Below are 26,290 nucleotides of genomic sequence, written 5' to 3' on the forward strand. Positions count from 1 at the left end.
GCTGGTCTCAAACTCTTGACCTCAGGTGATCTGCCCGCCTCAGCCTCTCAAAGTGCTGGGATTACACGTGTGAGCCACTGTGCCTGACCGGTACTTAGGTTATTAAAGAAAAAACATTTATTCTTCTTAAGAAGGGTGGGGACTCCTTAGCTTAAATACTACATTGTTGAACAGAAAACTTTCCCCATCCTCTCACTTAGATTAAGTCTGCCTCTTCTCTCTGCTCCTATGGTTACAGTAGGATCCCCTGCTTTGTATCATGGCTCAGTCAAGTCAGCGTCTTCTGTTGAACTGAGAGTTCATAGAGGGTAGAATTTCTGTCCAGTTCATTCTTGCTGGTTTCACAGTCATTGTTTTAAGAAATGATTCATGACCAGCCTGGGCAACATAGCAACACCTCATTCTACAAAAAAAAAAAAAAAAAAAAAAAAAAAAAAAAAAAATTGGCCAGGCACGGTGGCTCACACCTGTAATCCCAGCACTTTGGGAGGCTGAGGCAGGCAGATCACGAGCTCAAGAGATCGAGACCATCCTGGCCAACATGGTGAAACCCCGTCTCTACTAAAAATACAAAAATTAGCTGGGCGTGGTGGTGTGCACCTGTAGTCCCAGCTACTCGGGAGGCTGAGGCAGGAGAATCGCTTGAATCCGGGAGGCAGAACTTGCAGTGAGCCAAGATCGTGCCACTGCACTCCAGCTTGATGACAGAGTGAGACTCCGTTTCAAAAAAAAAAAAAAAAATTAAGTAGCTAGGTGTAGTGGTGTGCACCTGTAGTCCCAGCTCCTCTAGAGGCTGAGGCAGGAGGATTGTTTGAGCCCAGGAATTAGAGTGAGCTATGATTGCACCACTGCACTGCAGCCTGGGCAGCAGCAGAAGACCCTATCTCAAAAATAAAATAAAATTACATTAAAAAAAGAAAGAAAGACAAGAAAAAGAAAAAAGAAATGGGCATTGTTCTGGGGCTTTTGTTGAAAGAGATGTGAATTCTGTGCTCCAAGAGGAAATTGACACGCATGCGCTCATTCAAGGAACATTTGTTGGTACCTCCTTTGTGCTAGATGCTGGACACACAGAAATTATAGGCAGTTCCCTCAGGACTCTCACTGTCTAGAGAGAGGAGGAGGCACCAAGTGCTGGGGTGGGGCAGGCCCACGGAGCCAAGTCAGAAGGGCACGTAATCCAGACAGTGGCTGCTGATGGGGAAGGTGTCAGAGAAGTCTTTCTTCAGGGGTGAGATCTGAGCTGAATTTTGGAGGAAGAATAAGAGCTGGCCAACTAAAGAATATGGGGTGCGGTGGCTCACGTCTGTAATCCCAGCGCTTTGGGAGGTCGAGGCAGGTGGATCACCTGAGGTAAGGAGTTTGAGACCAGTCTAGCCAACTGGTGAAACCCCATCTCTACTAAATACAAAAAATTAGCCAGGCATGGTGGTGCATGCCTGTAATTCCAGCTACTTAGAAGGCTGAGGCGGAAGAATCGCTTGAACCTGGGAGGCAAAAGTTGCAGTGAGCCAAGATTTCTCCATTGCACTCCAGCCTGTGCAACAAGAGCGAAACTCTATCTCAAAAAAAAAAAAAAAAAAGGTGAGAGTAGTCTGTAGAAAGGTACAGTAATGGGAGAAGGTGTGACACATCCGGGAACTGCCAGAGTTGAATACACCAGGCTTTGGTTTTATCCTGGAGGTCACAGGGTGCCACTGAAACTATCCACCAAGAGAGTGGTCTGAGAAAGGTACAGAGGGGTGGACAGGGTGGGGGATGGGAGTGGGTGGGGAATGGCGATGGCCTATCCTGGAATTCAGACCTGAGGCCAGGTTAGGAAACGAAGAAGAGGGGCCTTCAGAGGCTATCTGCATGACAGACCCAGGAGCTTTCGGGGAAAAGACCCATCCTAAGGGAGGAGAGGCAGAGTCCAGCAGATGGGCCTGGACCACCACAAAGCTCAGTCCATTTCTCTAAGGGGTGGTGAGTGGATTTCTGTATATGGCTTAGTGATATGTGTGGGAATTGGATCTTTCTACATTTTGGCCTTTCGTGGATTCTTGTCTGATTTTTGGGCTAGGGGTGGTGGTGGTAGGGCTTTGAGTAAAAATAAAAATCACAATGATTGCTAACGATTTTTGAACACTTATAACATGTCAGGAATTTACATACTTTAGCTCATTTAATTCTCATCACAGCCCCACACTGAGGGTACCACTATGGTTATCCCCATTTTACAGCTGGAAAAACCAACCAAGCAATTCATCTGAGGAGAAGCCCTCCTACCTTACTTATGTTGGGACTGGCGCATGCCGGGTAATTGACAAAGTCAACTAAAGCAGGGAGCTTTGAGAAAAATACCTACACAGGGTAAGCATTTACTTTTGGGACAATCGTCAATTTATACATAGTTATAAGAACTAACACAGGGTGATCCCACAGACTACCCCCCAATGGTAACATCTTGCAACTCTTCTTAACAGAATGCCTACTATGTGCCAGGTACTGCTTTAGGTGCTGGAGACATAGACACGGGAAACGAAACATTAGCCGACAGAAGCCACAAGAGTGAATGAGATCCTCACGGAGTGTCTGGAGTCAGAAGAAAGAAGGGTAGCAAAAGGAGCCCCAGCATTTGAGGGGTAGGAAGAAAAGCCCTAAGGAGACCTTGAAGGTCGGAAAGAGAGGAGAGGGTGGTGTCATGGAAGCTAAGGTGGACAATGGTGCCAAGAAGGAAAGAGATTCCAGTGCTTCCGAGGTCATCTGCAAGGAGGACTGGGAAGTGTCCATTGGATTTAGCAGCCAGGATGTCACAGGTGAGCAGGCAGGTAGCCCAGAAATATGGAGGGGAGCAGGACCACAGTGCAGTGAGGAGTGAATTGGGCGAGGAAGCAGCGGTAGAGAGCACTTCACAGTGAGTCTTCCAACTCATGTAGGAAAGAGGGGGTAAAGTTAGGCTAAAGGAGAAATTTTCCATGAATTTTGTCTCTAGAATGATGATTAAGAGTTAGCGAGAGTCAAGATTTCAGGCCTGTTAGAGCAAAGCCCTAAGGAAATAAGAGTTGGACCCTGGAGCACAGCTGAGTCCTGGCTGGAGGGACGGGCCTGTCTTTCTGAAAGGAGATAATGGAGGAAGAGGTGCAGTTAAAGCTCTGTGGCTACTTGAAGAGGGAAGTGATTACTTCCAGCTGGGCACTCAAGGAAGGGATACAGACATTTGTGTGCCAGGGGCATTTGAGGGTAACAGTGGAGGGGTTCAGTTGGCCAAAGTTAAAGGCAGCTGAAAGATGGCAGGAGACAAGACCAGGAAATGCAGACCAAGGTGGGTGGTGGTATGGTTGGGGCGTTGGGGTCAGATGACACATAAGCTTCAAATTCCAGCTCCCAGTTGCTTCTTAGCTGTGACTCTAAAGAAGTTCCTTAACACGTCTGAGATTCCCCATCCGTAAAATGGCGACAACCCTAATAGGGTTGTTGGAGGAGAACTAGATAATGTCTAAAAAGAGCTCAGTCCGGTTCAGTGCTTGGCTCCTCTGTACCTGAGCGCTAAGTCACTAATATAAAGCCAAAGGATGTGTGCTTTAAGGGAAATTAACTGGGCCACACGGTGTGAAGTGAACTGAGCGGGAGAGCCCTGCACAGGACCTTGTACACACTAGCTACTCTGGAAACAACTGCATGCTCTGCTGGGCATCTCATACAGGATACGGTGTCTTTCCTGGGCTCACACACAGTCCCCAGTTCAGTTCCAAAGTTGGAAGGAAAGAGGATGAAGACGTAAATTCTTCATTTAAGCCTCTCGCCAACTGTTCCCTGCGGCAAGGCAGGGCAACGAGCTGCAAGGTCGCCAAGCACGTGCTTCCAAGGGTCCTCAAGGCTTTGTGAACGGCGGCCGGCCAAGGACAGAATTAACTCCAGCCTGGAGCGCGTGGGAAAGGCGCGCAGGCGCACTGCTGGCAAGGGTGCTCACCTGTGCTGGTGTGGGCGGAGCTAAACCCAGAGCGGGATGACGTCATGAGGACGCAGCCGCAGAGCGATTCGCGTCCCGGAAGCGGCGGCGGCGGTGGCGGCGGCGGCGGCGTAGGCGGAGGAGATTTTCGGACCTGCGACTTCCGAACAGCCCTGGCAGGAGGAGCGGCGTTCGGCCGGGGCAGGCCTGAAGAAACGCTCCGGGGCCCAGTGGCTCTACCCCTGCTCCTGCCCGACCCTGCCGCCTCCCTCACGGAGCCAGCGGCCGGGAAGGTGAGGTGCCGTCCTCCCGCGTCCCAGTGTCTCCTCAGGCTGTGTGTAGTTGGGTGCTTGGGCGCAGCGGGGGCCGCCACATGCTGGCCCCACGACCTCGGGCATGGCCTTCCCTGTCCAGCCTCACGGGCTCCATCAGGCCCCCCTGGCTGCAGAGGTGTTGGCCAAGGCCAGTGCGGGCGTCGATATACCTCTCCCCTTCCTGGGCTCCTACCTGGCGCCGCTCTGTGCCCTTTCGCCTTGGCTCGGCCTGCGGGGATTTCGGGGTCCCGTTGGCCCCTTTGTCCCGTCTCCTCACCCTCCCATCAGGTCGCGGCTAATTGCCTGGGACTGGTTTATGTTGCTCTTCCCCGAGGTTCCGCCCCCTCGTTTGCTGCTTAGCGTTCAGGATAGGACTTTGAACTGGGAAAGACCGTAAAGGCTCCTCGGTTTCCTCATCAGAAACGGCAGACGGGAATGGGGCGTTCTGATGCCGACTGCCCTGGGGCAGAGATGGCCCAGGAAGTTGTTGGGAACCGAAGGGAGTGGGAAGAGTTAGAGGATCGGGCGAGAGTCCTGGAGCACGGTATTTCATTCACTCATTCAGCAGGCATTTGTTAAGCACCCACTGTGTACAGAAACAGTCGTGAATGGAGGCCAGTTAAGAGCAGGGAGTTTTACTTTGACGTGGTCAGTGCTCTGCACTTGATCTTAGCCACAAGGCCAAGAAGCGATGTGATGTGTTAAGTGCTCTGTTAGGGTGAGTACGTGATCCTTTGGGAGCATCGGAGAGGGTCTCCCAGTCCAGAGTTGGGGGTGTTGGCAGAGACTTCCCAGAGTAAGGGAGTGATGTTTAAGCTGATACCTGAAGGATGAGTAGGAATTAACCAGGTAAAGAGTGGGAGAAAAATGTTCCAGGACATCATTTCATTTGAGCCCATGGGCTGCCTCGCTGCAGCGATCATTTATGCTTGGTTTTTATGATTTTTAGTTTTGATGGATCTTTGGGGAAAAGAGCATTGGATGGAGAGTACAAAGAACAGGATTTTAGGTCTGAATAGTTCACTTTCCCTTGCTCACAGGTTTACTGTGGGCACCACCTGAAGCAGTAGGTAGAATTGTGTTGAGGACTAGACGTGCAATGCAAATGTTGGGAATTATTATGGTTACAGGATGCAGACATCAGAACGTGAGGGGAGTGGGCCGGAGCTGAGCCCCAGCGTGATGCCCGAGGCTCCCCTGGAGTCTCCACCTTTTCCTACCAAGTCCCCAGCGTTTGACCTTTTCAACTTGGTTCTCTCCTACAAGAGGCTAGAGATCTACCTGGAACCCTTGAAGGATGCAGGTGATGGTGTTCGATACTTGCTCAGGTACAGACTTTGTGGAGTTGCTCTGGTCTGCTCTGCCTTCTGCCGTCCTGCTCTGTAGTAACTAACACTGACCATTTAGGCAGTGGGTGGGCTGTCCTTTCTGCCCTAGTGAGGAGCAGTTCTGGGAGGTCTGTTCGGCCTCTGGGTTTATCTAGGCCTACCCTGTGTCTCAGGCCCAGCCCAGGAGAGGCAGATACTGGGAATGATCCTGCCTTTCAGCAAGGTTCTTCTTTGTGACTGAATAAGCTCCTTCCTCTGGACTGCTGGACAACCTTGAACATCACGCCTTCTACAGCTTAGAGCAGGCTTAATTTTTCTCCTTTGCCCCCAATATTAGCATAATTAATATTAGAAAATTAGGGTATAATTTTGAACAAAAATTAAAGAAATACAAAAACCTGTGAATAAGCAGATATACCATTTTCACTATTTTTTTTTTGGAGACAGAATCTTGCTGTATTGTCCAGGCTGGAATGCAGTCGTGTGAACATGGCTCACTGTAGCCTCAACCTCTTCAGCTCAAGCGATCCTCCTACCTCAGCCCCCATGCCTGGCTAATTAAAAAAAAAAAAAAAATTGTAGAGAGGCTCTCACTGTGTTGCCCAGGCTGGTCTTGAACTGTTGGGCTCAAGTGATCCTCCTGCCTCAGCCTCCCAAAGTGCTGGGATTACAGGTGTGAGCCACTGTGCCCAGCCCATTTTTACTAATTTATTGAGATTATGGATCTTAACTTTTTCCCTCCTATCCTGCTTTGATTTTTATTCTCTATAATTTTCATTTTGTCTTTTGACTCATTTTATTATGTTAAAATTATTTTAAATTACTTATATGGCATTCTACTCCCTAAATATGTCAGTTTTTATCTCTAAATAAGGACATTTCTTTCAAGATCAAAGTAACACCATACCTAAAAAAATTAATAACTCCTTGATATCATCCTATACTCAGTTCATATTCCATTTCCTCAGTTGTACCATCTATTTTGGCTAAATCACATTTCAGTCCAGGAGTATGCATTGTTTGTAGTTATTATGTCTTTTAAGTCTTTTTTCAGTCTAAGACAATCTCTCTCGTGACATTGATTTGCTGAAGAGACTGAGCCTGAACTGACTTTCCTGGAGAATTTACTACCGAGATTTGTCTGGTTTCTTCCTTGTGGTGCAGACTAGAAGTTAGATTTAAAGGTTGGATTTAATTCAAATTAGAAAAGTGTTTTTTTTTTTTTTTTTTGCAAAGGTAAATGTTGTGCCTCTGGTGTTGCATTGCATCAGGAGTCACACAAAACCCTGATTGTCCTAAAGAGCAGAGGTTTTTAACTTGGAGCCTATGGGTGAGTTTTAGGGATCAGTGAATCCCCTGAAACTGCATGTAAAATTATGTGTCTGCACATGTGTATATTTCTAGGGAAAAGCTTCTAGTTTTCATCAGATTCTCATAAAGACCCTCAGTCCTCTGAAATACATGAGAGAGACTGGTAGGAAGCAGGGTGAGTGGAGTTACGTTAACCTCTGAGGATGCCATTGAGTATTTATCCATGCCTCAGTCTGGAAATAGTGGATGTTTTGTTACTGGTTCTCTGGCAAAGGCCCTACATTTTTCTCGTTCACCTAATTTATGTCTGTATCCGTAGAGGTGAGCTAGTCAGTGTTCCAGAGCTGTGTTCTCTACTGTAAGATCACTGTTCTCTTGCCACAAGGGGTAGGGAGACAGTATGAGGAGAGGCTGTTTTCTCCTTTTATAATCTCAGCATGATGTGAAGTTTGGTCTTCTTTAGGAGAGAGGCTGTGCCCCCGGCACATTCTTTGTATGTGTGTGTTGCTCTTTGTGGCAAAGTACGAAAGTTAAGTGTATCCTGTCCTGCCCGTCTCCTTTTCCTCTACTAGTCCGTAGTGCGTCTTAGCACACTAATGTGTTAGGGTTTTTCCATTTTATGGAATTAAAAATTGGAGGTTGTGGTAGGATTGGTTAAAGCTGGATGCAGGAGGAGCATTGGACTTAAAAGCCCCCAGGAGCCTGCAGTTTCTATGCTGCTGGGAGAGGGAGCACTGGTCTGTGAAAGTGGCTGTCACATTAGTTTGTGCTTTTGATTGTTCTTTTCTTAGTAAAGAGGATTTGACTTTGAAGAGGGACCTAATCTTGGGCTCTGGCTATTAGGTCTGAAGCCTAGAGCTGCAGTAAATTGTTAACAGACTCTCTCCTGGGATCAGCTACTCTACTGCTTGGGTCTCCTGGGACCAAAGTGTCAGTAAAGACATTTTATAGAAGGGAAGAGGCTTTAAAATGAAAGTGACTTGAGTGGTGGTGTTTTTATTTCCAAAATGGGATTGGCTTTTATTTCGCTTTTACCCTGGTAGCTGCCACTAGAGGTTCTGAGGCATAATTAGGGTGGTACAGGTGAAGTGTGTTGAATTTCAGGAGAAAGACACAGATGTCATTTCATTCCCTTACTCATAAATTTCATTAAAAAGTAAAAGCCCCTTTACACTGTTGGTGGCAGTGTACATTAGTTCAACCATTGTGGAAGACAATGTGGCGATTCCTTAAGGATCTGGAAGCAGAAATACCATTTGACCCAGCAATCCCATTACTGGGTATATATCCAAAGGATTATAAATCATTCTACTGTAAAGACACATGCACATGTATGTTTGTTGCAGCACTATTCACAATAGCAAAGACTTGGAACCAACCCAAATGTCCATCAATGATAGACTGGATAAAGAAAACGTGGCACATATACACCATGGAATACTATGTGCAGCCATGAAAAAGGATGAGTTCATGTCCTTTGCAGGGACATGGATGAAGCTGGAAACCATCATTCTCAGCAAACTAACACAGGAACAGAAAACCAAACACCACATGTTCTCACTCATAAGTGGGAGTTGAACAGCGAGAACACATGGACACAGGGAGGGGAACATCACACACCATGGCCTATTGAGGGGTGGGGGCTAGAGGAAGAATAGCATTAGGAGAAATACCTGAGGTAGATGACGGGTTGATGGGTGCAGCAAACCACCATGGCACGTGTATACCTACGTAACAAACCTGCACGTTCTGCACATGTATCCCAGAACTTCAAGTATAATAATAAAAAAAAGTAAAAGCCCTGCATGAATTAGTTAACCTCATTCAGTAACTCTGAAATACTCCAATTAGAGCACAAGAAAATATATGTAGCCCCAGCACGGTAGCTTACGCCTTTAATCCCAGCACTTTGGGAGGCCAGGGTGGGCAGATCACCTGAGGTCAGGAGTTTGAGACCAGCCTGGCCAACATAGTGAAACACCCCATCCCTACTGAAAACACAAAAACTGGCCAGGTGTGGTGGCGTGCCCCTGTAATCCCAGCTGCTAGGGAGGCTGAGACAGAATCGCTTGAACCCAGGAGGCGGGGGTTGTAGTGAACCAAGATTGTGCCACTGCACTCTAGTCTGGGCAACAGAGCGAGACTCTGTCTCAAAAGAAAAAAAAAAAAAGAAAATACATTCAATGCTTGCCAGCAATTTACCTGTTTATTTTTCTGATGTTTGTCTCTCTCCTAGTGGCTCACCTATATATTGACACTGCCTTTAGAATTTGGGTGTCGTAGCTTCATTATTGCATCTGTGCTCCTCTTTCCCTACTAAATATCCTTTATCAGGGACGGAGCCAGCAGCATTTGCTTGTTCTCAGCAATCTGAGTCTCTGGTCTTCTTTGTTCCCTGTTTGGGGGCTTCTGCATTGCCATTTGGTGGTGGTGGTGGTGGTGGCAGTGATGTATCTGTGTTTGCTTCTGTCCCAGCTCACTTAAGGTGTGATTGCTAAGTGAATGCTGCACCCTACTTTCATCTTGATTTTTAATATGTTAAAATAATATCTTTACTATTGTTTCTCCTTTTGAATTAATAGGTATTCAAAATAAACTCTCAGATAAACTCTCAAATTTTCAAAAACATGGACATAAGAAGATAAAGGCACAAATGGGGCCAAAGAAATCCACAATTTGTTTTTTCTTGATTTCTGTATTAGTTGAATCTTGTGCAATGATTATATATTCTTATGAAATTATAAAAAAAGAATAGAGGAAAATATTAAGAATATTTGTCAATGTCACCTCTTAAGGAGAATACAACCTTACAAAACACAGGTTAAATGGTATTAACTGGGTTTCTTAACTGATATTTTATAAATTCTTCTTCCTTTTGGGAGAAAGCACTACAGACCTACCAGTTTCCTCACCCCAGGTGCTAATGTGTGACATCTTACCGCCTCTCCTGGTCACCAGTCCAAGTGAGAGGCCCCCTTTTCGTTTCTCCTTGACCTTCTGTGTTCCAGGCCTCCTCTTCTGGTTTGATGTCCCATCTGTGCTGCCTGGTCTCCCCTCCCCAGCTGGAGGAGTGACTCTCTGTAGTGATCAGGACTCTCTGTATTGTAGGTGGCAGATGCCTTTGTGTTCCTTGCTGACCTGCCTGGGCCTCAACGTCTTGTTCCTCACTTTGAATGAGGGTAAGAACTGCCTTCAGGGGCCAGTGGTTTTTGTGAATGAATGTGGGGGAAGAACACCTGGATGCAGCCCCACCCTATGTGTGGGAGCTGCTCTTGTTGCCCTGGAGTTAGTGTTCCTCTGTGTCTGCTTGGAGTCAGAAACAGGCTCCAGAGGGACGATCCAGGCTGAGCTGCCTGCTGTGACCTTGGGCAGATTATTGAACTTCCCTGTTAAGGCCTAATTTTCCTTACCTCTAGAGGGAGGATAAAAATGACGCTTTCCTCCTAGAGTATTTGTGAGGAATGCGGCAGTCTAGGCATAATACTTAGCACAGTGCCTGGCGTGGAAGAGACAGCCAGTGCATTATAGCTGCTCTCAGTATTATCGTTGTTTCCTTCTTGACTTCCTGCTGAGGATGCACTGACCTTTTTCCATTTTGGTTTTTAAGCTGATTCAAGGGTCATCTGGGGACATGGCATGGGTAAAGGTACTGGGATGAGGAGCTGATAAGGGATTTTTGCCATATCTGTTGCTTTTCTCTGGTTCAGCTAGTGAGCCTAACGGGAGCTGCTGGGCAGTCACCAGCAGTGAGGAGTGGCATGAAGCCTTTGAGATAGAAGTGTGGACACATGGGTGTATGTTGGGGTCATGGGTAATGTCTCCTATGAACCTCTTACTACAGTGCATACCGTGACCCTACCCTATCCGTGGTTGGCGCTGGCAGATGGCCACATAAAAAGCCAAACCCCTCAGGGTGAGAATAAAGAGTCTGGGACAGAATGTTTGGAGGAGCTGGGCCATTATTCATGTTTTTTTTCTTATACTTACCTTGTATTTCTCAGGTGTCTTCTTTGTTTCCTCTGGAGATAGGGATTGAGTAGGTTGAAAATAAATCCAGTTCGTATAAGATCTCATTTTCTGTTTCTTAGTTGGACTCATCTTTACCTGTTCAAAACTTCCTAGGATGTTTGATTTTTCTATATATGCTCCCAAAGTAAGTCAGTTCCTATGACAGATGTTTAGTAAGCATTTATTATGGGCCCGCTGCTCTGTTAGCTTGTTGTTGGGGTGCCATGTTACATGGAAGAAGTTCTTTCTTTGAATTTTATCTCGGCTTCGCCATTTCTCAAGGCACAATTGTCTGCAGTGTCCTAAAAGCTGAACGAAAGGCTTCTAGCTTCCTTAGTGGCCTAGAGGTCCAAGTGTCAGGCATCAGGAGCTCCTGGCAGTCACACTCCAGCGTGAGCCTCCTCTGTGCTAGCAGCATCTTAAAATGTATTAAAAGTGAGGATGGGGCCACAGCAGTGACCAAAGGGACAAAGTCCCAGCCCTCAAGAGCTTACTTCATTAGAGGAGACAACAGACATGCCTGCAATGTGTCATGTGGTGATAAGGTCTATGAGGAGTGAAGCTGGGTTAAGGGGGCTGGAGAGTAGGGGTGAGACACTGTGTCATACAGAGCTATCAGGGAAGGCCTGACTGGCAGAGCCCTGGAGGAGGTGAGGAACAAGCAGTGGGCGTCTGGGTGGGCCGACTCCTGGTCTTTGCTTACCTGTGTTACCTGCAGTGTTTTTGATTCTGCAGGTGCATGGTACTCAGTAGGTGCCCTGATGATTTCAGTGCCCGCCCTGCTGGGCTATCTTCAGGAGGTTTGCCGGGCACGGCTGCCTGATTCCGAGCTGATGCGGAGGAAGTATCATAGCGTGAGGCAGGAGGACCTGCAGAGAGTTCGCCTGTCTCGTCCCGAGGCCGTGGCTGAGGTGAAGAGCTTGTGAGTATGGAAGAGAGGCCAGGGAGGTGGGGGAACAGTAACAGCAGCCATGACACTAAGTGCTAGCTTTGTGTGCTCGACATCATATTAGGCAAACCACAGCTGTTATTTCATTTAACCTTTTTAACAGTTCCGGGAGGTAGTTAATATTAACATCTTCCATTTATGGGTAAAGAAAAAGGCTGACTTACTTAGCTAGAAAGTGGCCAAGCTGGGATGAGAATCTCGATCTAGCTGTTTTCACAGCTTCTGTTCTTTCTTTCTTTATTTTTTTATTTTTATTTTTTGAGACAGAGTTTCGCTCTCATTGTCCAGGCTGGAGTGCAGTGACGCAATCTCGGCTCACTGCAACCTCCGCCTTCCAGTGGTTTCAAGCGATTCTCCTGCCTCAGCCTCCCGAGTAGCTGGGACTACAGGCACACACCACCACGCCCAGCTAATTTTTTGTATTTTTCGTAGAGACGGGGTTTCACCATGTTGGTCAGGATGGTCTCGATCTCTTGACCTTGTGATCCGCCCGCCTCGGCCTCCCAAAATGCTGGAATTACAGGCGTGAGCCACCACGCCCGGCCCTGTTCTTTCTGCTGGAGAGACAGTTTAGGGTCTTGACTAAGCATGTGCATGTATAAGCCACTGCCTGGGTTCAAATCCCAGCTCTTCCATTTACTTGCTGTGTAGCATTGGGCAAGTTGCTTAGCCTCTGTGTGTCTCAAGTTTCTCATCTGTTAAATGGAATGATAACAGGGCTTACTCAGAAGGTGGTTGTGAAGATTGAACAGGTGTCTGGTACTGGGGAAGTGTTGAGTAGATATTAGTTATCATCACTACACTGTGGAGAAACTTCGTAAACATGATGTAGCTGGTACTTCTGAGGAAGCATTTTAAGACTTGAAAAATATTCATCTAACAACTTCAGTAGCAGTGGACATTTACACCTCCCTTCCCTGGAGTGGGGTCTCTGCATTCTCTTGAGATAGAATAGGGGCAAGAAAAGTTATAAACAAACAGATGGCTGGGCCTCACCCCAGAAATTCCGAGTCAGTTATCTGGAGTGGGGCCTAGATATATGTAGTTTTTTTAAAAAAGACTTTCTTACTTTGAAATAGTTTTATATTATATATATATACACACACATATATATATATATATATATATATTTTTTTTTTTTTTTTTTGAGACAGAGTCTTGTTATGTCACCCAGGCTGAAATGCAGTGGCGTGATCTCGGCTCACTGCAACCTCTGCCTCCTGTGTTCAAGCGATTCTCGTGCCTCAGCCTCCAGAGTAGCTGGGATTACAGGCATGTGCCACCATGTCCAGCTAATTTTTGTATTTTTAGTAGAGATGAGGTTTCGTCATGTTGGCCAGGCTGGTCTCGAACTTCAGCCTCAGGTGATCTGCCTGCCTTGGCCTCCCAAAGTGCTGGGATTGCAGGCATGAGCCACCCAGCCTGAAATAGTTTTAAACTTAAAGAAGTACAAGAATAATACCAAGAATGCCTTTTACCCAGATAGAACAATTATTAACATTTTGCCATGTTGGCTTCGTCTATCTCTCTACATATACATATTCTTTTCTTTTTCCTAAACCATTTGAAAGTAAGTTGCAAACGTGACTTAATACTTCAGCGTGTATTTCCTAAGAACAAGGACATTCTCTTAAATATCCACAGAGCTGTAATCAAAATTAGGAAACTTAACGTTGATAACTAATGTATAATTCGTAATCGGATTTTACCAGTTGTATTAATAAAGTTCTTTTTCTTCTTTTATTAATTTTTTTCTTTTTTCTTTTTTTTTTACTTTTTGAGATGGAGTTTTGCTCTGTCATCCAGGCTGGAATGCAGTGGCATGATCATGGCTCACTGCAGCCTCAACCTCCTGGACTCAAGTGATCCTTCTGCCACAGCCTCCTGAGTAGCTGGGACCACAGGCACATGCACCATACCCTGCTAATTAAAACAATTTTTTTGTAGAGATAGGGTCTCATTGTCTTGCCCAGGCTGGCCTTGAATTCTTGGGCTCTAGCAATCCTCCTGCTTCAGCCTCCCAAAGTGCTGGGACTACAGGTGTGAGTCAGTGTGGGTGTCCTAATAAAGTTCTTTGTATCAGTTTCCCTGATCTGGGATCCAATTCAGGATTATACATCATGTTTAATTTTTTTATGTCTCTTTAGTCTTCTTTAATCTGGAGCAGTTCCTCAGTCCTGGTTTCTTGTGACCTTGACATTTTTGAATAGTACAAGCTTATTATTTTGTAGAATCTCCCTAATTTTTGGATTGTTTGGTTCCTTGTGATCAGATTTAGGGTGTGACAAGTGATGTGTCATGTTCAGTACATCCGTATCAGGAGGCACCTGATGTCAGGAAATACTGACTTTGATCACTTGGTTAAGGCATCCATATTGTAAATTATCATTTTACTCTTCATTAGTAGTAATTTGAGGGGACATACTTTGAGACTATGTAAATATCTTGTTCCTCATCAAACATTTATCCACTGCTTTAAAAATCCATTGATGGGTCTTGCCTTAATCAGTTTATTACTATGATGGTTGCAAAGATGATCTTCTAATTATTCTATCTACATTTTTTTTAGCTGGCTTTCTACTATAAGAAAGCTCTTTCTTATTATTATCAGTATGAACTCATAGATTTATATTTTATTTGATGAGTTAGAATCTATTACTGTCATTATTTATTTTGATCTCAAATTGTCCTAGATTTGGCCAGTAGGAGCTCTTTTGAGTTGGCTCTTGTTTGCATTGGTCCCTGTCATTTTTGAATGCTTCCTTTATGGTACAACAGGATGGTCAAATTCATCTTATACTTCCCTGCCCCAGCCCTGGAATCAGCTTATCTCCACGTTTCCTGGTTTCCCTTCAGAAACCCAGATCTGGGTTCAGATTCTGCTCATGGCTTCTGTGGTTCATCCATGTTTAAAACAACAACAACCAGAACTCCCCAAGTGAGTCTGTTTCACATCCCAGGTGGAGAATATCATGCCATTTATTCTGACAGCTGCTGTGTACCCGTGAGGTGGGTCCTCTGATCCTCATTTTATAGATAAAGAAGCCACAGCCCTGGAGAATTTCAGTAGCCTGCCTGACATCAACAGTTAGGAGAAGACCAAAGCAGGAACATTTATACTGTTTCCACCTCAGCAAGAGGCTCCAAAAAGGGGACTGAAATGTAGCTGGGGTGGCTTAGCCAGGCCCGTTTCTCCCATGCTCTCTCGACTCCTCTCTCTTTAAGCACATGGTGAGTGTGTTTAAAGAGATTGACCATCCCTAGCCAACTGTACCTGCAAGGCCCCAGGCTCCACTTCCCATGGCTTCTGTCCTGCCCACTCACCAAAGCCCCTGTGTCTGTAGCTTGATCCAGCTGGAGGCCTTCCTGAGCCGCCTGTGCTGCACCTGTGAAGCCGCCTACCGCGTGCTGCACTGGGAGAACCCCGTCGTGTCCTCACAGTGAGTGACCCCTCCTCTCCCGCCACCACCCTATAGGAATTTGCAGCTTGAGCCTGAGCAAAGCCAGCTGCCTTGAGAGGACCTCTGCCCCTCTTACCTCAGGGGAAGAGCTCGCCTCCTGGGCTCTTGTGTGTATATCTGCACATATGCTTCCGGGCTCTAATGTACTGCTTTTGTTTAGATGCTTTCTTTTATGTGTGGTAAAAATAATAATAGAAAAATAACTCACCATATAATCCACCATGCAGCCGAATCTCTTGTTTTGCCTGCTAGAATTTGTCATATGCATCTACTTTATGGATGTATAGTTTCATAGTGTATGTTCAATTTTTCTTTTGTTTTCCACTTATCATTATATTAAAGATGATTTTCTTTGTTGCTATATAGCTTTTGGAATTATTTATAATACCAGATTAATATAGATGGCAAATATAATTTATGAAACCATTCTGTTACAGATTTAGTCAATTTCCCTTTTCATTACTAACCCCATGGTGAACATTTTTATGGATTTAGCTTTAATGTTTTAGAAAATTTTTCTTGGAGTAAATTCAAGGATGAAACTACCATATCAAACAGAATGGGTGTTTTTGAGGCTCTTTAGTATGAATAATAGTGATAACTATGTTTGTTGTGTTCACCTGGTGCCAGGCACTGTTCAACACTTCCTCTGTATTATCTCACTCTTACAGTAACTCCATTAGGTAGGCGCTACTTCAGTCCCCATCTTACACGGGAAGGGAGCTGTGCCCAGAGAACCAAGAGACTTCGCAGAATGAGAAGTGGCAGAGCTGGATTCAAATCCCAGTCTGTCTTACTCTAGACTTCAGAGTCTAGACCTTGAGGAGTGATGATGGTTGAACCAGTTTATGTGCCACCAGCTGACACCACTTTGGCCTCACCAGCATCAGGTGTTTGCACCGGTGACTTGGGATAGTTCTCAGTCTTCATCGCCATTTTCCACTGGTTTGATGAGCGGCTCTTGTCAGTTTATTAATGTGCCCAGAGCTGTGTCTCACCTGGACCCTGCTGTGGGTGTGCTCCAAACCCGTCTCCTTCTGCTGTTATGAATTTCTGATCTTGTGGTTCTTCCCTGTCATCCAGGTTCTATGGGGCTCTTCTGGGCACAGTCTGCATGCTGTATTTGCTGCCACTCTGCTGGGTCCTCACCCTTTTAAACAGCACGCTGTTTCTGGGGAATGTGGAGTTCTTCCGAGGTAAGCCCTGAAGGGCCTGAAAGATGGGGCCCAAGCTGGCTCTGAGGGCTAGGCTACGCTCCCCAGTTCTTCTGTCTCTATAGCTAATCATCAGTTTGCTGTGCTTCCACAAGGGCAGCACCACACTGGGGTCCTCTCTCATGGGCTGTACATCTCTGAGATGTTAGATGAAGCTGGAATCTCACCAGGGGAGGCTGCTACCATTGGGCTCCCATCTCCCTTCCCTCCCTTCCCAAGGCAGATGAATCACTGCTTACATGATATGATGGCTTCTGGAAGATGAGGGAAGGATGTTTTTCCCAAAGCTGCCACCCATCCCCTGGGATGCAGCCACCTGGAGTTGCTACCACATCTCTGTGTGATCCCAGAATACCCGTCTGTTGTCTGGCTTCTAAAGCGCTGAGGCAGTCTGGAGAGGCACTGAGTCACAGAGGCCCGAGTCTGTACATATGTTTGGGTGATTGCTGTATTTGTTTTCCTCCCTGTGGTAGAGTTATTAATTACAGAAGCCATGATTTATTGAGCATTTACTACATTTAATCTCTGTAGCTGTCTGGGGCAGGTGGTGGTATCTTAAGTTTTGTTTAAGAGGCTTAAGTTAGGTGACTCGCTCAGAGTTAGGAGGGCGACTCTTTCCTGTAGTGGAGGGAAGAGAGGCCAGCCAGCTGCAGAAGTGGGTACCCCCAAAGTGCCACTCATGGTGTCTCATTTTTGCCTCCTACCTTGTTCTCCATTCCCTGGGTAGTTGTGTCTGAGTACAGGGCATCTCTGCAGCAGAGGATGAACCCAAAGCAGGGAGAGCATGCCTTTGAGAGTCCTCCACCACCAGATGTTGGGGGGAAGGGTGGTCTGATGGACAGCACACCTGCCCTCACACCCACGGAGGTAAGTGCCACTGTCAGGGCAGAGCCTGCTGTGGCCGCTTGTGGGCCCCCCTGTTATCAGCTTGTTTTTGGCTCCTGGGCTGGCCTCTGTTGTAGTTCCTGCTGTTTCCCAGGCCTTATCTCCCCTGAAGTGTTCAATAATAATAATTGTAATAAAAACAGCTACTCCATGCTTCATTGAGTGCTTACCCTGTGTCAGATGCTGCTCCAAGTGCTTTATAGATAGATATTCACATCATGGAGTGCAGGTTCTTTCTTTCCTTTTCTTTTTTTTTTTTTTCCTTTTTTTTTGAGATAAGGCCTCCCTCTGTCGCCCAGGCTAGAGTGCAGTGGGGCAATCACAGCCCACTACAACCTCCATCTCCTGGGCTCAGGCAATCCTTCCACCTTAGCCTCTTGGGTAGCTGGGACTGCAGGCAGGTGCCACCACGCCCAGCTAATTTTTTTGTATTTTTAGTAGAGATGAGATTTTGCCACGTTGCCCAGGCTGGTCTCAAACTCCTGGGCTCAAGTGATGTGCCTGCCTCGGCCTCCCAAAGTGCTGGGATTACAGGCATGAGCCACTGCACCAGGCTGGTTATTTCTGAGAAAGAGATCATTCTCATTTGTGGAAGAGAAGGCTGAGGCACAGAGTGGCTGGTAAGTGGCAGGGCTGGGTCTAAGACCCCAGCCCTGTGGTTCTAGAGCTCGTGCCTTCAACCACTGTGCGATGTGGCCACTGTAGGGCCAGCTGTGCTCATGTTTCCATCTCCCCCGCCCTGCCAGGCTAGAGGTTGCTCCTTCCTGTGAGTTCCTTCTTTCTTGCCATTGTGCCATTTCGTGGTGTTTGGGTAGTCTGGATGCTGGCTCGGGGAGGTGGTCCTCTGCCTTAGGGAGCAGCGCTGCCATCCTTCTCCTTCTGTCATAGAGTCTCTCTTCCCAGGACCTCACACCGGGCAGCGTGGAGGAGGCTGAGGAGGCTGAGCCAGATGAAGAGTTTAAAGATGCGATTGAGGTGGGTGGCCCTTCCCCAGCATCCTCTACTGAGCAGGCCAGAAATTGGGTGGTCCTGGAGCTGTTTTTTGTTTTTGTTTTTTAATGTCCAAGTGAGAAGCTAAAACTTGCTGTGAGCTAGAACTCACTGATTGAAAGAGTGCCACTGAACCCCTCCCCGCTCCTGTTTCTGGTTGAGCCAGCTGTCCTGGGTGCCCAGGGCAAGAGTGGCTCTGGAAGTTTCCGGATAATGCCCTGCTAGGGGAGCTGGATGATTTCTGGCCTTTGCTGGAGACCGTGGGCTTGGTGCCTTTGATATAGGAAAGACAGCTTTTGAGGAGGCTACTGCCCTGGGTCTCCGCTCTTCTGCAGAGTGAGTTCCGTAAGATGTCCCTTTGCGGGGCTGGGAGGGGAGGTTGGAGAAAGTTGCATGGCCAAGTGCTAGGTCAGAGGAAGTTAAACAGCCGTCTTGATTTTAGGATGGTAATTCAAATTGGTAGTTTGCAGAAGTGTTTTATTTGGCATGCAAAGTTTCAAAATAATTTTTTGAGCCAATGTTTAAATATGGAGAGATTTTTATTAGAGCTGCAGGTTTCCAGTTTCTCTGGTAGCCCTGAGTCTGCAGCAGTAGGTGTAGCTAAGGAGCTGCTGTCCCCTTTACGCAGGTCACATGCTGTGGCTACAGGTGGTCCTCAACACCCCCTGCTGTATTTTGTCACTGAGGTCAAGTGGCAGTTGCCATTTGTCACATTTGCTTTTTTGTTTTTCTTAGAGTAGGATATCATTTCTCTTTATTTATTTCTCTTTGTAAAGTGGGAAATTGAGATATAAGAAAAACACCTCGTGGATTTCCACCAGGCCTGTGATTTACCCCAACTCACCTCAATCATACATCAGCCCAGGCCATGCAGGCATTTGACTTTCTGATGGCTAAAAGATTGCTCCAAAACTTTGATATATGATTGTAGACCGTGAATCTTGGTGGAGGGAATATGTAGAGCAGGGGTTTTCAAGCATTTTTGTTCATGACCCATAGTAAGGAACACATTTTGCATCTTGACCCAGGTCACACTTAGGTCTATAAAATATGTAAAACTTAAGTGAAACAAAAGTTTCCTGAAAATACATTGTAAGGGATATTTTCTTTCCTTTTCTGTTCTATTCAAATAAAGACCTACTAAATTATTTTCACCCAGTTTGAGAAACAGTAGTACCTAGCTTTCTCCAAGGCTGTTTGATGCTGGGATCCTCTTGTCGGGGGCGTCTGTCAACGTCACCATTTGGGAAGTGCGCAGAGCTCAGAGCAGCGCTTCCATGCTTCCTTCTGCTTGGGGGCCCCTCCAGGTAGCTTCTTTCTTCTTGCTATCTTTTTCTTTCTGTTTTCTCTCCTCTTCCCCGCACCTTGGGAGGCAGGAGACCCACTTGGTGGTGCTGGTAAGTGGAAGCCTTGGTGGGTGGGCAGGGGCTGGGCTGGGGAGGGTGGCTGAACTGGCTGCTGCCACACCTCGTGGGGGCTGCCGTGCAGGATGCCTCTGCACACGGGTCCTGCAGCCTTGCAAGAGGTGGGCAGGACTGGAAGGAGCTGTTCCCACAGGAGGATGATGAGGGCGCCCCGTGCCCAGCAGAGGATGAGCTGGCCCTGCAGGACAACGGGTTCCTGAGCAAGAATGAGGTGCTGCGCAGCAAAGTGTCTCGGCTCACGGAGCGGCTCCGCAAGCGCTACCCCACCAACAACTTTGGTGCGGCCAGGGGACAGGGCTGGGCTGGTGGGGGAGTGGGGGTGGACTTCTGGGACTCTAGTGGGGAACACCCAGCCACAGGGGCAGAGTCTCAGAACTGTGGGTACTGACTTGTGACAAGAGCAGGGAGTGAAGGTGTGTGCGCGGGACCCTGGGGAGCTAGCAGATGCCCAGCAGGACTGCTGAGGGAGTGGGTGTGGGTTCCTTCTTGTCCCTCCATCCTGATTGGACATTCACTTGTGGGAAGACAAGGAACTCAGTTTGGGAAATGCCATCCCAGGACTGCAGAGAACCATAATCCTGACAGAACTTCAGAAGGCAGTGTAGCATGATGGTGAGGAACAGAGTAGAGTCTCACTGCCTGCTGCAAATCCCAGCTCAGCCAGGTGTCCTTGAGCAAATTATTTCACACCCCGTGCCTCAGTTTCCCCTTTTGTAAAAGGGGGATCATCATTCTTACCTCATAGGGTTGTTACAGGTCTCATGTCAAATGAGGCAGTAGTACTTATGAAGGGCTAGCACAGTGCTGGTTGGTTCATAGTAAGTAGTGGGTGCGGTTAATGTGGGAGGCCCTGAGCCACGCTGTGGGTTCCTAGGATCCTGTCTTGGTCTTTCTGATCCAGCTGGAAGCAAGTTGAAGCAAACATTGTTTCTCTGGATGTGATAGAGCCCTGAGTTCACCTCTCCCCAGCCAGTCCTTATTTTACTGAGGGTCGGGGGAGAGCGGTCAAGGAAGGCAGCTTTGGAGAAGGGTGGACTTGACAGCACAGCTTGGAGACTTGGCTCAGATCAGCAGCGCTGGGAGCTGAGCCACATACAATTATGGTGGAAACCTAGAGTAGCTAGGTTGACCTGGGAGCTACTGTGCTCCTGAGGAAGGGCCCTCCTGCCTGCTGTCAGATGGGAGCAGGGTAGGTGGGCAGTACTGTGTGTTCTGGTGTTGAGTGAATTCTAGGGTCTGTGCCCTGGAAGAAGACAATGGAGTTTTTCTTGAGGAATTTGACCCAGGGCCCCCAGGGTCCTGCCTTCCTACCCCTGCAGCAGCCAGGGCAGTTGTTTTCTCAGGATTAGATGTCCTGGACAGGCTCTTTTTTCTGCTGTGTGAATGTCCCCCAGTTATTCAAGATCCCTTTTTTTTTTTTTTTTTTTTTTTTGAGACAAGGTCTCACTGTGTCTCCCAGGCTGGAGTGCAGTGGCATGATCACAGCTCACTGCAGCCTCGACTTCCTGGGCTCAAGTCATCCTCACAGCTCAGCCTCCTGAGTAGCTGGGACTACAGGCATGCAGCACCATGCCTGGCTAATTTTTTGATTTTTTTTTTGTAGAGACAGGGTCTTACTTTGTTCCTCAGGCTGGTCTCGAACTCCTGGGTTTAAGTGATCCTTGTACCTTGGTCTTCCAAAGTGTTAGGATTACAAGTGTGAGCCACCATGCCCGGCCCCTTTGTTTTATTTATGCTGCCCGCTGACTTCTGCAGGGCATTCTGTATGTTCAGTGATCTGTTTACCCTCCATACTTGCACATGTGTGATCTCATTTCATCCTTACTGTAGATGTGACAGGAGCAGGCAGTTCTTAAGGGTTCAGAGCAGCCAGGTTCCAGCAGTGCCCAGTAACACTACACACAAGAAGTATTACTCTGGTCCAGCAAATAATTTGTCTATTTCTGCAACTTCTAAGTAAAGGTACTTAGCTGTTCCCATTTTACAGATGAGTAACCTGAGGTAAAAAGAGTGCTTTGCCCAGAGACTTTAGCCTGGAAATGGTGGAGCTGTGACTCAAATTCAGGTTGTCTGATTCGGCTCTTGTCTTCTTTCTACCTCTTCATCCTCCCTCTCTGTTTTCCCTTTGCCCTTGCGTGTGAAGTCCCTTGTTTTATGCCTGTCCTGCTTTTGTATTTGATTTTTGGTTTGGATAATCTCTACCAGCATGGGCAGAGGCCTTTTCAGCCGCCCTCAAGGATGGCAAGGGCAGAAAGTGCTTCTTTTCCTAAACTCCTCTTAGTTCCTCATCCTTCAAGACCACTCGCTACTTTCCCTTTTCTGAGATGTTCCCAAGCTGTTTGCCATGAGGGCAGGTGTAGCAGCTCTGCTCCTGCGGCCTCTGCTCCTGAATCTGGGTCCTGAGAGCAGGGCGAGGGGAGCTGCTTTGGGGGCTATCTTTCTCCATTTCAGCGACTATAACGAAATACACTAAGCTGGGGGGCTTTTAAATAATGGAAATCTCTCATCACAGTTCTGGAGGCTGGAAGTCCAAGATCAGGGTGTCAGCAGGATCAGGTTCTGGTGAGGTCCATTTCCGTCGTCGTAGACAGCACCTTCTCACTGTGTCCTCACGAGAAGGTGGGAGGGGCACGGCAGTTCTCTGGGGCCTCTTTTATAAGGGCACTAATCCCATTCACGAGGGCTCCACCCTCATGACCCAGTCACCTCCCTGGGGCCCTGCTTTGGGTGTTAGGATTCCACATGTGAATGTTAGGGGACTATGGTGGGGGCTATTCTATTTACCCCTGCCAGTGGATGAGGGGGTGCGTGGGGAGAATGAGGGCAGACTGCACAGGAGCTTCTCTGTGGCCTCCGTATGGGAGAGGTCTTGGTGGGGAGGGTCCCCCTTTGTCCTGGAGGCTCCATGACTGTTGCCCTGGCAGGCCCCACTGGGCCTTAGCGCCCCTGCTGTCATGGCCTCGGTGGCATCGTCACGTGGTGAGTGAGGATGGGTGAATCCAGGCGGTTGCTGAGAAGGGGCAGAAAGAGTTGGTAGGTGTTGGAAGGGAACATCACCTGGCTGAGCTGCTCTCAGCTCCCAGAGCCCTCCCTGGCTCCGGCCTGTGAGTGGGTTCACAGCTGTCTCCCCAGCCCACTTGGCTGCCCTGGGGTGCTTGGCCTGACATTCCATTCAGTTTAGAGGAGACCTTGGGCTCAGGCCAGTGTCAGTCTTTGAGTAGCTCCTTTTGCCTGCCCCATTCCCCATGTGTCCCTTGCTAAGGAGAGGCTAGGGCAGGCTGCCTTCCCCAAATTCTTAGTGTAGGGACAGAATCTTGGAGCAGCCAGTTTCCTGGTTTGGCACCAGCAGTAGGCTTGTTCTTCTCTTTCCCTGGCTGACTGACAGGGTGGGCATTTACCTGAAGCACCTTGGCCTCAGATTTCCCCTGGCTCTAGCTGAGGTCTTCCTTTCCCTGAACCTAGGGAGTCTCCTTTAGCAAGAACTTCAGGTGATTTTGGCTGGACAGAGGAAGCGACCACATGTAGCCGTCAATAAAGCTTTGGGGCCTTTCTGTGAAAGTGAGGCCTGGTGCTCTGTACTTGCCCAGACAGGTGGTCCAGCTGGGTCACAGCAGGCCTATGGGCCCCACATCCCAGAAACCTCATTCCTTGTCTTTCCTCTCCCCTTACACCCCCTTGTTGTCTTCTAGCCATTTTCTAAGCTGCCGTTGCCCCTCCACTGTTGCTGGGCACTTGGCCATCTTGGCATCTCTGGTGGTTTAGGCAGGACCTCGCCCTGCTCTGCGTCCCCCCATGCCACTCACTGCCCACCACAATTGAGCATTCTACCCTTCGTGTCTTCACAGTTGAGCATTCTACCCTTCATGTCTTCTTGGAATGTGCCTGGCTCTGAGTTTCTCTCCTGCAGTCTTCAGGGGACGGAAAGCAGGAGTTTGGGTTTTTAGGAGTTTCTGTCTTTAGCCTGTGGGTGGAGTATTTGTAAGGCATTGCTCCGGAAAGGGTCATGTTAGGCAGGTGTCATTTGGGGATGCCTGTGGTCAGGTCCCTGCCAGCTTAGCTGGCTTTCTTGGAGTGGATTCTGCTGGGTGCTCTTTGATTTCTGTTGAACCTGTAGGTGGGGCCACTCAGCTCTGGAAGGGTTCAGGGACTGGTAGCTATGTATGGCTGGAGACATCAGTCCTCAGGGGCTATCAGTCTTCTTAGTTTGAGTCCTTCTTTCTGGCTCTGAATCTGGCCTTGCTCCCTGGCTCACTGTGTCCAGCCAAGGAGGCTGGGCTGGTGTCCTGAGTGTCCCATTTAGAAGCGCCAGGAGCAGGTGAGCGTGAGAGTCCTGGGATGGGCGGGGGTTGAGCTGCTGCCTCTGTTTCTCAGGGAACTGCACGGGCTGCTCGGCCACCTTCTCAGTGCTGAAGAAGAGGGTGAGTGTCTGTGAGGGTGCATTTGTTGGGGACAGTGTCCTTGGGACTGTCGGGTGGGGAGGAGTTGAGGGGAGTCATTGAGAAAGTCTGGCTCGGGTCACATTGGGCCTGGCAGTGGCTTTCTGTAGTGAGTGTGCCCTCCTCTGCGCCTGTGCCACCTTTTACCAGCCTCCCCAGGGGGTATTCCATTTGCTCTCTTTCCTGCTCCACTTGGGCACCCCCCAGGCCCAGTTTCCTTGGGTGGGATCAGCTGGTGGAAAGGAGGGAGGTGCTGAGAACTCCAGGTGCCTGAGGGTGAGGGACACATCTGACCTTGGCTCTTGTCTGCAGCGGAGCTGCAGTAATTGTGGAAACAGCTTCTGCTCTCGATGCTGCTCCTTCAAGGTGCCCAAGTCCTCCATGGGGGCCACAGGTGAGTGGTGCAGGTGGTGGGAGGGCTTGATTGGTATCCCGCCAAGGGGATGTCACGTTGTGGCAAAGGGGCAAGGGTGTCAGAGGTCAAGGGAACTTGGGATTGTAGTCAGGCCTACGGGAACGTTTCCTCCATCCCCTTTAGCAAAATCCTGAAACATTTCGTACATGCCGAAGAATAGATATGATGTACCTGTGAATTGTGAAGGGTAATAACAAGATGAATACCTGTGGCCGCTTCACTAAAGTTGAAAAACAAGAGCCCTGGCAACACCCCCGCAGCTCCCAGCACTGCTCCTGCCTTCCTGGAGTCAATCACCAACCGCAGTTTTAATCTTTTTCTTATTTCCTTGGCACTTTGAACAAAATTAAAAATTCCTTTTTTTCCTTTTATAAAATATAAAATATTTCCTATACATATTGTAAATAAAAAACACAGATAAGCAAAAGGAAAAAAAAATTCCTGATTTCTTCCTGAGAGAACAATCGGGCATGGACCCTGCTGCTCATTAGCTTGCATGTAGAATAAAAGCGCATGCATATTCCTGAAAAATGTGGTCACATTTCATGTACCGTTTTGTAATATAATGTTAAACCAAGTTTTTTTTTTTTTTTTTTTTTGAGACGGAGTTTCACTCTTGTTGCCCAGGCTGGAGTGCAGTGGTACGGCCTTGGCTCACCACAACCTCTGCCTCCTGGGTTCAAGCAATTCTCCTGCCTCAGCCTCCCAAGTAGCTGGGATTGCAGGCATGCGCCACCACACCTGGCTACTTTTGTATTTTAGTAGAGACGGGGTTTCTCCATGTTGGTCAGGCTGGTTTCGAACTCCTGACCTCAGGTGATCTGCCCGCCTTGGCCTCCCAAAGTGCTGGGATTACAGGCATGAGCCACCGCCCCCAGCCCAAGTTCTTTTTTCTTCCGATGCAAGTAACATATGCTTACTAACTAGAAAATTTGGAAATTATTATACAGAAGAAGAAGGAAGAGAAAAATAACCTGGTAATCTTACCACCCAGAGGTAACCGCTGTTAAAACATTTTGGGAAATTTCACTGTGATATTTTACTTATTCTATTTTTTTGAGACAGAGTCTCGCTGTGTCGCCCAGCCTGGAGTGCAGTGGCGCCATCTCGGCTCACTGCAACCTCCGCCTCTTGGGTTCAAATAATTCTTGTGCTTCAGCCTCCTGAGTAGCTGGGATTATAGGCATGCACCACCATGCCTGGCTAATTTTTGTATTTGATATTTTATTTAAAAATTTTTGAAGGTGTTCTGTTGGTGCCACAATAATGTCTAATTCATAGCACAGGAGTGGCCTGCTGTTGGCATCATCACCCCCAGGATCCCCAGTTCCCATGGAAAGAAGAGTCTCTGCGGGCAGGCTAGCAAGCTGGGCAGGGAGGGTGTGGGCTGGGTGGGGGGTCTGTGTGGGGCATTTGGGAGGGTGCTTCTAGTAGTTGGGGCCATGAACCAAAGGGCACAAGGAAATGTCTCACCAAGTTCTTCCTCCTTTTCAGCCCCTGAAGCCCAGAGGGAGACTGTGTTTGTGTGTGCCTCGTGTAACCAGACCTTGAGCAAGTGAGAAGAGAGGCCAGGGTCCAACCAGGCACCCGTCCTTGGGGCCAGCAGTAGACCCCCCACTCTCCC

The 26,290-nt window shown here is 47.9% G+C and overlaps 1 protein-coding gene across 14 annotated transcripts in view; it reads left to right on the plus strand.

Moving 5' to 3' along the window:
* Positions 1-3,986: 3,986 nt before the first annotated feature.
* The window catches only part of ZFYVE27 (zinc finger FYVE-type containing 27), a 23,834-nt gene continuing 1,530 nt past the window's right edge, over positions 3,987-26,290 (plus strand). The window contains exons 1-13 of one of the 14 annotated variants that reach the window (XM_055352649.2): positions 4,016-4,224; positions 5,376-5,573; positions 9,993-10,063; positions 11,628-11,814; positions 15,186-15,281; positions 16,386-16,498; positions 17,244-17,383; positions 18,290-18,376; positions 19,768-19,788; positions 19,949-20,093; positions 24,187-24,233; positions 24,564-24,645; positions 24,790-26,290. The exon at positions 24,790-26,290 is cut by the window's right edge and continues 1,530 nt beyond it. In XM_055352649.2, the coding sequence (XP_055208624.2) occupies positions 5,377-5,573; positions 9,993-10,063; positions 11,628-11,814; positions 15,186-15,281; positions 16,386-16,498; positions 17,244-17,383; positions 18,290-18,376; positions 19,768-19,788; positions 19,949-20,093; positions 24,187-24,233; positions 24,564-24,645; positions 24,790-24,800 (1,197 nt within the window). In that variant the 5' untranslated portion in view covers positions 4,016-4,224; position 5,376 and the 3' untranslated portion in view covers positions 24,801-26,290. Of the gene's footprint in view, positions 4,225-5,375; positions 5,574-9,992; positions 10,064-11,627; positions 11,815-15,185; positions 15,282-16,385; positions 16,499-17,243; positions 17,384-18,289; positions 18,377-19,767; positions 19,789-19,948; positions 20,094-24,186; positions 24,234-24,563 lie in introns of those variants that run through there. The other 13 variants (XM_019035100.4, XM_004049911.5, XM_019035101.4 and 10 more) reach the window with 13 other exon arrangements.

Source organism: Gorilla gorilla, chromosome 8 (assembly GCF_029281585.2).
Source record: "Gorilla gorilla gorilla isolate KB3781 chromosome 8, NHGRI_mGorGor1-v2.1_pri, whole genome shotgun sequence".
Classification (NCBI taxonomy): Eukaryota; Metazoa; Chordata; class Mammalia; order Primates; family Hominidae; genus Gorilla; species Gorilla gorilla.